The sequence below is a fragment of the Euprymna scolopes genome, chromosome 24, assembly GCF_053919585.1.
Source record: "Euprymna scolopes isolate OS-2025 chromosome 24, ASM5391958v1, whole genome shotgun sequence".
Taxonomy (NCBI): Eukaryota; Metazoa; Mollusca; class Cephalopoda; order Sepiida; family Sepiolidae; genus Euprymna; species Euprymna scolopes.
In genome coordinates, this window is record NC_136505.1 from 1,181,456 (window position 1) to 1,195,022 (window position 13,567).

The window sequence follows — 13,567 nt, forward strand, 5'->3', positions numbered from 1 at the left end:
TAGATCATCTCAATTTATGTTATTAATTTTTAGTTCTCTTTCCCATTTAGCTAATGATGTCTTCTTTTTAAATTATGCTATATAGTTACAAAACTATCCTTAAACCGGAATTCTGTGGACCCTACACAGTTATATACTATGTCAAAAATGAGACATTTACCTTCTCAAGGGACATTCTTTAATATTTCTACAGTTACAAAATAATTCATTTTCAGTACTCTGGCTGATGTCTGACCAACCCTTCTTAATTTCTTTACCAATTTTTGCATTTTTAGAACTTATTATAGTTTTTGCTAAGTTAGTAGTTGTTGAGAATGATAATTTAACTGTATTTCGGTTGATGACTTTTCCTTTTAGGGAAGTTCTTATTGAGTCATTATTTGATAAAATTTCTTTGGTAAATCATTTTCAATGTACGTGCTGTAATTAATGGATTAAATCATGCACAATTTCTACATTTTTTTTTACTCATGTTCACCCCTTACAAAGCATATCGCCACTTGGACGTAAGGGGCTACTATTTGGGGTCATGTCTAGGAAAAATTAACAAGATATTTGTTTATGTTACATTTAAACTTCTGCATATCAGTACATCCAGGGAAGCAGGCAGCAGGAAGGGAATTCCAAAGTCTAGCTGTTCGAGGGAAAAAACTATTAGAATAGAAAACTTTCTGGCATTTAGGGACAACAACAGTGAAGGAGTGAGATCTTATTGCTAAGCGGGTTTGTCGGGGATATGTACGTTGAGGGGGTACCAGTGAAACGAGCTCATCAGAACACATTCCATTAAAATATTTGTAAAACAGGCACAGTGATGCAACATTACGATGATGAGATTAGTTGATAAAGCAGGACCGATTAAATTGACAACTCTTTTTTGGACTTTATCTAAGAGGGAGAGACTAGTGGTAGATGCACAGCCCAGATATGGCAACAATACTCCATACATGGGCGAATGGTGGCCTTGTAAAAGTAAAGGATACTCTCAGGCATGAGTAGTCTTCTAGTTTGATAGAGGGAACCCACCTTCTTTGCAGCAGTCTTTGCAATGTCCTCTACATATTTGTTCCAATTCATATTGCCCACAAATGTTAGTCTGAGGAGTTTGAAGGTAGAATTCTCAGGTAGGGTGCTATTTGTGATGGATATAGGAGAGGTGTCTTGTAATTGTTAAAGGAGAGCAGCTTAGTTTTACTAGCATTAAGTGTTACCATCTATTTAAGGCCCCATTTAACTATAGTCTGTTTTTCTTTTTATTCTTATTTTTGAGATTATCTTGTGGGGTTCACATATTGTTTTTATCAGAGTTATTTTTACTAGTAATATTGTTTTTATAATTTTTACGATTAGGACAACTCATGACCATATTGTATGAAATAACATAGGATGATTTCCATGTTGTAACTTTTCCATCCCTTGATTCATTTAATATAATTAATTTCATTCTTATATCCTGATTGAGCTAATGCTTCATTATAATATTTTTCTTAATATTAAATATTTGTTTGTTATAAGATTATTGGGTTGGTTGGTTGTTTTTGTTTTACGGCATATCAACCCTTTTCGGATTATTTAATGCTGAATCCAAAGATTTTGAAGAAAAAATTTTTTAATAGAATATATTTGTTGTTTTCAAGTCGGTTTCTATTTAACCCATAGTTGGAACCTTAACAGGTACTACCACTCTGGGTCAGAGTGGACCTGGGAGCAATGGTAATTAAAGGGTGGCTTCACACTCCCCAAAGCCCACAAGCTGGGGGCTCACCACTGGATATAGTTTAAGGTCATATCCAGGACCCCCATTGAGGGACTTTTACCCTCTGCAGGGGGGCAGTCGGTGTATTCTAATGCCCCACCGACAGGGCCATAAGATTATTGGGATATTCTTTTAGATATACTAGGGACAATGAGTTTCTCCATTGAGATTGGGTGATTTGACTTATAGTTAATATAATATAACGTTTGATTGGGTTTATGGTATGGTTCGTATGAATTGTTAATTAAGTTAAAGGTAATATCTAAAGAAATTAACTATTTTATGGTTAATATCAATAATTATTTTTAAGTCAATATTTCTAAATAAGTTATGTAACATCGTTTTTTTTTGTTTTTTTTATAAATTCCTATTACTGGAATTAACAAAAACTGTGTCATCTCTATAAAGGTTCTCTCTTATATCTGGTACCTTTCTAGCAATTTTTAAGAATGTAAAAATCTACTAAGTTCATTACCTGTGCAGTCTGAGACACTTATAGTAACACCAAAGTTTAGTTCTCTACTTTTTTCTAATCCAATATTTATTGTATTATTTAATTAGTATTCTTCTAGCTAATTTTACTATATCAATAAGATATCAAGCTAACATGCAAGTGACATTTCTACTATGATTTATGAAGGTGTCGACAACAAAAAAGTTAATGGTAATCAACAGCCAATCAGAAGAAACCATCTCTCACATTCACGTCTGAGGACTATTGAACACCAGTAATTTTATTATAACTTTTGTTTTAATGAATGAAAATTGAATATTTTTAAATATAGCTGAGAAAGTGACCTATGAACTGTAAAAATTGTTTAAAATTTGGTTGCAAAGCAATTCTAAATTAGTAAAACTAACACTTAACCATATATTAGAACATGATAGTGTTTGAATGATAATCAGAAAATAGAATAAGAATAAAAATCTGCAATATTTCTATAAACAAATATACATTTAATAAACAAACCAAAATATATAGAAAATTATTTTTTGTGGGCCTGTTAAAGATTTTGTAAACTCCCAGGGATCCATATGGATACCACTTGGGAATTCTAGATATAGGTTGTAGACAGAAATAGAAATATATACCTTATTCTTTAAATAATTCATATATCTTCGTCTGTGATTTGTTTGAAAATCTATGACCTATTAAAAAAATTCAATATATTAAAACATGGTATCATGAAAGAATAGCATGTCAGATTCAGCATTAAATTATTTTCTCTCAAAATATATAAAATCAAATATATACCTTAATTAGACGCATCTGTGACCCATCGGGTCACAATCACAACCATTATTCATTTTATAATGATTTCATCAGAAAATTCATAAACTCAGACATTATTCTCAAATAATTTTTAAAAATATGTTTCTTTACTTCTGTGTTATTTTTATTTGTACTCACTAGGAGTTCTCACACACATCATCATCAATGACTACTCACTGACAACAATTAGTGATGTTCCCTTGGGTCTGGGTGACAACAAGTTTACCCAGATTTTCAGTACTCTTCAACTCTTTTAATAACGTATGCAAATGAATTTGCATTATCGCAACAACTGTTTGTCATTGACTAATAATAACTATTGGTCTTCACTGGAATTTGGGTAGTAATAAGCATCCCTAAGGTTCTAGTTCTCTTTGTACTTTTCTAGTGGAGGTCTAGTTAGTGCTTGCTCTCACCAGTCTTTCCATCTTCATCGACCCTTCTCAAATATTTGGTGCAGTGCCAGTCAATGCTGACATTACAATGTTTTTTGTGGAAGTAGGAGGGGGGGGTGCAATTATCTTACAATTTTGTGGTTTCAGGTTTCTTGATTCTATGTGGTGTTTCTCTCTATCTTTTTTTTTTTTTTACTTCAGTTGCAATTTTCCATATGGATGGTTAGCATTTGTAGTTCATGTGGATTAGTTTCTGCATTCAAGGATTTTCCTTAAGATTTTAGATGCTTGCATTATTGCTATCCATTGTATCTTCGCAACTTTTTCCACTGATTCCAATTTCTCCCATTCTTTTTTCAAAGGTTTTAGCAAATTTTTGTTGTTGTTATTATTATTATTATCAGTAGTAGTAGTAGTAGTTAGAGATTTCTTATTATATAAGTTCTGGTAATTCAGATAAACATATCTTGGCTCAAACAAAAATTTATTGATCGAAATAAGCACCATCAGAATCAATACACTTTTGCCAACACAAAACAAGTGTATTTATGCCAGTAATGTAAAAATCTTGTGTTCTGGTGGCGTTTTTGATATCGCTTAGGTTTTTGAAGCATTTCTTATGCAGAAAGTGAGATGCTTGAAAAAGTGCTTGTCGGTGGGTGAGAGGTCTAGAAAGTATGGCAGATGAGCAGAGTTTCGTAGCTCAACTTGTTCAGCTTCTGTAGGATTGTTTTAGCAACATGCGATCGGGAATTATCGTGGAGGAGAATTAGGCTTTTTCTGTTGACTAATATTGGGAGTTGTGGTCGAAGTTTCTGATGCATTTCATCCATTTGTTCATAGTAATAGTTTTGCCTGTATTCAAAAAACTGTAAGGGATGAGACCGGCCGCAGACCACTAAACAGTCAGCATGACCTTCTTTCGGTGAAAATCTGGCTTCGGAATGTGTTATGGAGCTTTATCGGCATTTAACCACTAAGCTGAGTGTCACTGATTGTCATAAAGAACTCACTTTTTATCACAAGTCACAACAATTGCGTAAAATAAGGGAAGATGATACTTCATGACGGCATTTCTATTGGTTATCGTTCAATTCATGAGACACCCATTTATCGATTTATTTTGTCTTTCTAATCTCTTTCAAGTGGTTGGAAATTGTTGTATACATTACGTCTAATTCAGAAGCAAGTTCTCAAACAGTTGTGTGTAGATCGACTCCAACTAAGACACTTAATTGATTGTTGTCAACATCTGATGGCCGATCACTACACTCATCATCTTCAAGACTCCTGCTGTCACCACGAAAGTTCTTAAATCATCATTGTACTGTGTGTTCAGTAGTGGTTCCTGCACTAAACGCTTCGTTGATATTGTAAACTGTTTCAGCAACTTTTTGGCCTAGCTTGAATAGAAATAGGAAAATTGTGTGAATTTACTTTTTTCCATCTTGTATTCAACATTCTGAAAAGAAGACATCATTGTTTTAAAACAATTGCAATTCAAACGATTAGATCGAGTGCAAACATTTTTTTAAATAATATATAAAGTAAAGGCATTATAACAAAACTTTGAAAATACATCATTTGAAATCAAAATTAAAAAGAACTTTCTTCTCAACCTAATAAAATAAAATAACCAAAATGAAAATAAATTGCAATAGATTAAATAAAAGATCATAATATAGCAAAATCTTCAGTTAATTTAGTTTCAAAACCAGATGTTGCTTGGATCGGTAAATATGCAATATTGCCATTATTCTTATAAAGACGTAAAGAGACTTTTTTATTTTGTCATGTAATTTATATGCCTGCATGCGATGTATACAGACTCAGGTATGTGGCCCCATTTCCAAAGGAAATATTAGTTGAAACTTATCAAAACTGTAATTATTGAATCCGTCTTGATTTAAATGCATTCAGCTACTCTCTTTTCACTAAACCATAATTTCCTGGATTTATATTGGCGGAGGATTACCTCAAATAAATGTCTATCAAAATAATCCCCAGAATATTCTCGAATTGAAAAGAGCCATCACAGTCAAATTAAAGGCAGTGTCAAAAGTCGTATCCAGTGCATTTATTTAACAGTGATAAAACAAAAACTGTTGGATATTCATGATTTAAACTTGGTGGACAACTCAGATATAGAGTGAAGTTTATTTGTACCAAGTATGGTTGGAATGAATTGCAAATTTTATTAATGATTCCATGGAAGACAATTTGGGAGATCACTCTGTGGTATAATTTGGACAATGCTTGTTTAGGGTGCAGTAGTTTTTCAGGTCATAATCTAATAGAACAGGCAAACAGGAAGGAGGCTTGCATTTACTAATATCCGCGGGCTTAGAACTAACTTAGATGATGTTGAATCATATCTCCTTTTAAAAACCCCGGATATCTTAGCATTAAGTGAAACTAACCTTCACTCCTCCATTCCCTCTAACCACTTTAACATGCCTGGTTATCTCCCACTCTACCGTAAGGACTCGGACAGACATATGCATGGGCTTGGAGTCTATATTCGTAACACCCTCCCCCTGACTAGAGAAATAAAACTAGAATCAGAGGACCAGGCCTTTATGTGCTTCAAACTAAATATGCAACTCAATATTAGCTACTTGTATTTTCTCTACCGCTCTTCCTCAAACCAAGACTGTACCCTAATAAACAAAGTCTCAGACAGCATAGATATAGCACTCTCCCTCGATACTAGCGCACAAATACATGTATTTGGTGACTTCAATGTCCACCACAGTAACTGGCTAGAATTCTCTAATCACACAGACGTAGCTGGTAGCGCAATACATAGCTTTTCTATATACCATTCCCTATCTCAGTTGGTTACATTTCCGACACATTTCCCAGACCAGCAAGATCAACATGCCTCACTTCTAGATCTCTTTCTGACAACGGTTCCCAATGACTGTACAACAAATGCCCACAGCCCACTCGGAAATGCTGATCACGCTGTGATAATGGTAGAAATCAGCCTAAATTCTCGCCCTAAAACTGAAGACCCACTACTCAAAACAACGAGGTATTACAAAAAGGCTGATTGGGAAGCCATCAGGGAGCTCATCAGAGATGCCCCATGGCAAAATATCTTCCAGCGGAAAAGTGTGCAAATGAGACCACTGAATGGTTCAAAACTGCAATTGAAGCACATGTTCCTGCACAGAAATTCTATAGCAAGCCCCACTCTCCCCAATGGTTTACTTCTGCTTGTGCAGCTGCCATTTGTCAAAGGCAGCATGCGTTCCATAGATTCATCCGACATAAGTCCAGCTCAAATAAACAGAAGTTTATAGAAGCTAGAAATAATTGTAAGAGAGTAATAGAGACAGCTAAGACAGATTACTCTGAAACCACCAGAAAACGTATCGAAGCACAGAAATTAGGAACCCAGGATTTTTGGAAAATCTACAATAGCGTAGTAAATAATGGACAGTCAACTATTCCCCCACTATCAAACAATCATGAGGTTGCTTGCACGGCAACTGACAAGGCTAATCTGCTTGCCAGTCAGTTTGCCTCAAACTCCACACTGAACTCGGTATACCACTCACTCCCTGATTTTCCTCTGCGAACAGACGCCACACTAGACGATTTGAAAATCACCCCTTCTCAGGTACATGCTATTATAAAAAACCTAGACACCTCAAAAGCCTGTGGACCAGATCTCATCCCGGCTGTGCTATTAAAAAAATGCTCTGCCGAGGTTGTTCCAGTTCTCTCCAAACTTTACAATAAATGCCTTAACGAATCTTGCTTTCCCGACTGCTGGAAAACCGTTGTACAGTCATTGGGAACCGTTGTCAGAAAGAGATCTAGAAGTGAGGTATGTTGATCTTACTGGTCTGGGAAACATGTCGGAAATGTAACCAACTGAGATAGGGAATGGGATATAGAAAAGAATTCTGGTGAAAGAACTGACCCACTAAATTATCGTGCCATTAGCCTCCTCCCGCTTTTCGCTAAAATATTTGAGTCCTTAGTTAATCAAGCCCTAGTCCAGCACCTAACAGCTGCTAAACTCCTGACTGACAAACAATATGAATTCAGGCAAGCCCGTTCAACAGCAGATATCTTAACTGTAGTTTCTGAACGTATATACCGTTCTTTGGACAAAACAGGGGAGGGTAGAGCGGTGGCCCTTGATATATCTAAGGCTTTTGACAGGGTATGGCACGATGGTCTTCTAAGGAAAATTAGATCATATGGAATCAATGGAAGAATTCATAATGTAATTAAATCCGTCTTAAGTAATAGAAAAATCAAAGTTGTCCTCGACGGTCATACATCTAAACAATATGACATAAATGCGGGAGTACCTCAGGCGTCTATCCTTGGACCTCTATTATTCCTGATATTCATAAATGACCTCCCTGATAAAATTGTTTCGGAGATGGGTATATTTGCCGATGACACCACTCTCTATAACAGATATGAGGGGAAAACAAATGAACACATATCCAAGAAAATGGCAGAAACACTAGAGGATGACCTCCAATCTGTAGTGGAATGGGGACAAAAATGGTTGGTCACATTCAATGCTGCTAAGACTAAGCTTGTTTCCTTCAATAACTACAAGAAACCTTCTCTACCACCAATAGCAATGGCCAAGAACACATTGCCTGAAAGTACTTCTTTTAAACTCCTCAGCCTAACGTTTACAGGGAATATGAACTGGAATAGATACATTGAGAGCATTGCCAAGGCTGCTGCAAGGAAGGTTGGCTCCCTCTACCGTGCTAGAAAACTACTTCTGCCTGACAGTATCCTATACCTCTATAAGGCAACCATTCGCCCATGTATGGAGTACTGTTGTCACATCTGGACTGGTGCATCTGCTGCTTGTCTCTCGCTCCTGGACAGGGTTCAAAAGAGAGTCGCCAACCTGATAGGTCCTGAACTGTCATCTAGGCTTCAGCCTCTCTCCCATCGACGAAATGTTGCATCCCTCTGCCTGTTCTACAAATACTTTAATTGTGAATGCTCTGACGAACTGCAAACACTTGTACCTCCCCAACGTAACTACCCCCGACAAACCCGACAAGCTACTAAGTCTCATCCCTTTACAGTAGAGATCCCTAGGTGCGAGAAAGCCTTTTACTCCAATAGTTTCTTCCCCAGAACTGCAGGTCTTTGGAACTCCCTTCCGGGATTCTGCTTTCCCAACTGCACTGATATGCAGAAGTTCAAGTGTAATGTTAACAAACATCTTTTTACTCATCTCCCTTCATAATAACCCCGCTAATTAAGTCCCTAATAGTAGCCCCTTGCTTCAAAGTGGCACTGTGCCTTGTTTGGGGTGAAAATTAAATTTTAAAAAAATAAAATAAAAAACATAGATAGATCCTGCACTGTTTACCAAGCTTCAGCTCCTGTCCCATCACCACAATGTTACGTGCTTGTTTTAAAAGTTCTTCAATGAAATGCACTCTCACAAACTTACTGTACTTGTACCCCACAATGTACATACCTCTGACCATCTGACCAATCCGACAAGCAAAAAATCCTATCCTTTTCACTGAAAAAGTTCCTAAACGTTTTACAGTAGCCCCCTTATGACTCAGCGGCAATATGCTGTTTGGAGTAAATAAAAGTATATTTTAAAAATTTCTGCTCTACAAAATCTGAAGATTTGTGGCATATTATAAGTTCAAAAGTTTACTTATACAAGAACTTGACTTTAACAGGAATTGATTTAATTTCATTAATTTTAAACTGTATGCATATTATTCTGAGATTATTATGAGTGTGAGTTGCATATTGCAATCTTTATAAACAACTAGTCAGGGTACCCGGCATTGCCCAGGTGTTTGTAAGTGTGTGTTGAGCAAAAAAAAAAAGTTGTAGTAGGCAGGCAAGCTCGAACCCGTGATGCGAAGGCGGAAAAGAAAGTGGAGGTGTGTGTAAGGGTGTTGGTTGAGCAAAAAAAAAACAAAAAAAAAACACAAAATTGCAAGTGCAATAAAAAAAAAAGTGGTAGTAGGCAGGCAGGCTCAAACTCATACTGCAAAGGAGACAAAAAATGTAGGTTTAAATTAAGGCTAGACAATCAAAAAGAGAAAATCCGTTGCCTCTGTTGAAAGTTTTAGGCAGACATACAAACATACATACATACGCACACACTACCAGACAGGTGAGATTTATATAATAGAAGAAGATAAAAGAAGATAAAAGAATTTAAAGTGCCAGTAGGGCAGCCAGAGATAGGTAGGCAGGCATTTGCCTCTTTTTTCTTTTTTCTTTTACATGGAAGTCACCACTTAGCAAGGCCCGGAGGCCACTCAGGGTTAAGGGTTATTGCGTGTACAGTAATCAATGAGATAGTATTGTAGTAATCATTAGTATTGGAGATTTGATAGAGTGTCTTACTTAAGAGGGCGGTTTGTCAGGAATTTGTTTATGTTGGACTTGAAGACATCCAAGTTGTAGTCAGGTGAGAAACAGGCAAACGGAAGAGAGTTCCACAGTCGTGCACTTCTGAGAAAGAAGCTCTGCTCATGGAATCTACGTTTGGATTTAGGCACAGATAAAGAGTGGGGGAAATTATTGACAGTAGTTTCAGCCAGACGGGTGTTTCTCGTGAAAGATTGGCCAGGGGGGACGAGAGATTGGAGCTCAGATGAGCACTTGCCATGGAAATAACGATAAAACAAAGACAGGCTCGCAACGTCTCTTCTGTGGGAGAGAGGCTGCAGGGAAGAGAAAAGGGCATCCCCCACTAAGTCACAAAGTCTATTTTGTACTCTGTCAAGGCAGGATAGGCTGTTTTTAGCAGCTCCTGCCCAGATGTGGCAGCAGTACTCCATCCTTGGACGTACTTGGCTTTTATAGAGAATTGCATCAGTAGTGAGATATCTTCTGGAGCGGTAGAAGGATCCCATCATTTTCCCAGCGTCCTTGGCAACAGACCTGATGTACGTGTTCCATTTCAGATCAGGAGTAAAGGTCAAACCCAAAAGCTTGTCAAAACATAGAGCCTCCCCAAGACAAGAGCCATCCATTTCAATTGATGCCAGATGGGGATCAGAGTGTTGATGATGTAAAGATAGAAGCTTGGCTTTGGATGCATTAAAAGTAACCAGCAACCTCTTCTCCCACTGTACCACGTGCTCAAGATCAGAAGAGAGAGAATTAGAGAGGACCTTGTCATTTACGGCCTTTGATGTGTTGCTATAGATGGTCGTGTCATCAGCATAGATATCAACGAATGATTTAAGTATGTGTTTTGGGAGATCATTGATGTAGATCAGGAAGAGAGTTGGGCCCAGGATGGACCCCTGAGGGACTCCAGCATTAATACTGTGGGCCTCTGATTTCTGCCCATCAACCACTACTCTTATAGACCTATTGGAGAGAAATGATTAATGATTGAGAAAACATTTCCAGTGATACCGTAGCTGGAAATCTTGTTAAATAGGTCCTTATGCCATACCTTATCGAAGGCCTTTGATATGTCAAGAGTAATTGCCCTGGAAATGAAGCCTTTGTCAAGAGATTCACTAATCCTATGAGATATAACCGTCAGCCCATCTGCTGTAGATCTTGTAGAGCAGAAACCATATTGCATGTCACTAAGAAGGTTGTTTCTGCTGAGGTGGTTGACTACTTCTTTATTTAATATGGATTCCAACAACTTACTCATGACACACAAGCTTATTGGTCTGTACTGAGAGGGAGATGACTTTTCACCTGAATTCTTAAATACAGGGCATACTGATGAGGTTTCCAGGGTGTTGGAAAGCACTTCTCCTAGGGCAACACTTAAACAGTTTCGTAAGTATGGGAGCAAGTTCTGGTTGGAGCTTTTTCAGCACTATAACTGGAATGCCGTCAGGGCCACTTGCTTTACTGGAATCAAGATTCTGGGTTAGCTTGGCGACCTCACGCACAGATATTTGTATGCTGCATAGCGTGTTGTCTGTTATAGGAGGAAATACGGGGAGTTGGTGGCCTTCGTCGTATAGGGTAGAATTAGTTGCAAAGTTCTTTGCAAATAGTTTGGCCGTGTCTGATGCTGTCGAGATGACCTCTGTTCAGGATCATGTTTGCTATTTGCCAAAACTGGTGGGAACCAAGCCGCTGCTCAGCTACTTTGGATTTGACGGACTGAGCATATAGCTCTCTTGCATTTTTTATTACTCTTTTACAGTGGTTGCTGGCAGTCCTGAAAGGAGCTTTAGTCTCAGTACATCTATTACATCGTAGCTATGGAAAAAGTGATTTCTGTGCGCGATGGCAGCAGCACATTCTGGAGAGAACCATGGCTGGCTGTTAGGTTTTTGTTGGAATTTTTTGGATGGTATGAATCGGTCTATGCCTACAATTAACCATTCGGTCAGGTCTGATACTATAGAGGACACATCCTTTTTAAACATGGAATGCAGAGGTAGATCAGATATGAATATATGGAAGCTATCCCAATCAGCCATAGAGTATCGATATACAGTACAGTGGAGAGATACGTCTGGGGACTTATTACATTTCATTTTTATCTTAACTGCTACAACGGAGTGGTCGGAGGATCCCAGAGGAGATAGAACGGAACATGAACATAACTCAGGGGAAGTTGTGAGGCAAAGGTCTAGAAGGCTTGCATACTGACAGGTAGTATCGGGCACACGGGTGGGTTCGTGAACAATCTGAGTGAGGTCATAGGTAGTGGCAAAATCATGACAGAACCTCCCCTCGTCATCGGTTTTATTTGAGTGGGTCAGCCATTCCACATTATGGACATTGAAGTCACCGCAAATGTGAATGTTAGCCGAAGGATGAGCAGACAGGATCTGGTCAATTTTCTCAGATATGCTCTTAAAGACAGTAATCCAACTGTTGTGGGGGCGATAGAGGGCAAATATAAATGCAGTGGTGTAAGCTAGTGCAACCCGGAAGCACATATAAGGTAAATTAGGGTCTTCTCTGGAGATATCCCTACCACATGAAAAGCCATCTTTAATGTAGGCACATATTCCATACCCATGGCGATCTTGGGGGTCAGATTTAGATGTTAAGTTAGAGTATCCTTTAATTATGAATTCGTCTAGGGAAGTAGTTGGCCTTATGCCAGTTTCACTTAAAAAAAGTATGTCTGGTTTCATCTCCTGTAATTGTGTTCAACCTCTGGAAGATTGGAATGTAGACCCCTGATGTTGGAGAAGGAGATATGGTAGTAGGGGTCTACGTAGGAGGATGGGGTTCTAGGTTTATTCGTTTTTTTTGGGGGGGGGGAGATTTGTCATGTTGAGGTTTTGGGATTTGTGGAGCAGGTCGATAGACTTGGTTGGAGCAGGACAGATAGGGAAAATAAGAGAGAAAAAGACAAGAAAATTTGTTTTTTTTTTGTAGCACATAAGGTAAAGCCGTAACAATTACCCACTAGTATAGTATCAAGAAGCCCTGCCAGAAACTATTGTATGGTCCAGAATCCATTCACCAAATGGCAATACAGCAGCCCCAGTACTTTGCACCTGCTGATAGGATAGCCTCCTTAGTGGTTAATCCAAGGTTCGGGTCCCTGATTCTCAGGCGGATAACGTCAGCCCAGATGAAATGTTTACCTCCAGCACCCTTACTAGTGACATGACCACAAGGATAGACATAGAAACAGAAATCTTATGACATCTCAGGCTACTGTTCACAAGTACTACGACCTGGAAAGCAGCTTTTTCTTCACCCTTTGTCAGAAAAATCACTCATTGGAAATGAGGACTGAGAGACAAAAAAGGAGAAGCGAGAGTTACTGGAGCTGCCGATAACACATCCACATGCATTAAAAAAAAAAAAATGGGAAAAAAAAAGGTGAGAAGGACTTATTAATATCTACTTGCCCCATTCCCAGTTTAGGATATTACTTGAAGATAGTCTCCCCTCCCATATTAATGCATAGATACTTTTGCCTTTATCTACCTGGAGCTAGAATGTTCGGGCATTCCAGCTCCATCCCATAAGAAATATGCTATAATGGAACTTTTATCAAATTGTAAAGTCCGGTTATTTTAACTTGTTTAAAAAACTGGTTAAGAAGTAATACCTTTAGGGTTACGTATTAAGTTTAGACTAGCTAGAAGTAATGCATACTTTAGAGAGAAAAAATAAAAGCTCCGTGTTTGAGTTCAGATAATATGCAGGTATAAT

At 38.0% G+C, this 13,567-nt stretch overlaps 1 protein-coding gene across 1 annotated transcript in view; it reads right to left on the reverse strand.

Moving 5' to 3' along the window:
* Positions 1 to 13,567, reverse strand: part of LOC145246564 (uncharacterized) — an 81,985-nt gene that overhangs the window by 52,242 nt on the left and 16,176 nt on the right. The window contains exon 5 of the mRNA XM_080108165.1: positions 2,849 to 2,905. Coding sequence (XP_079964291.1) covers positions 2,849 to 2,905 — 57 coding nt within the window. The remainder of the gene's footprint in view (positions 1 to 2,848; positions 2,906 to 13,567) is intronic.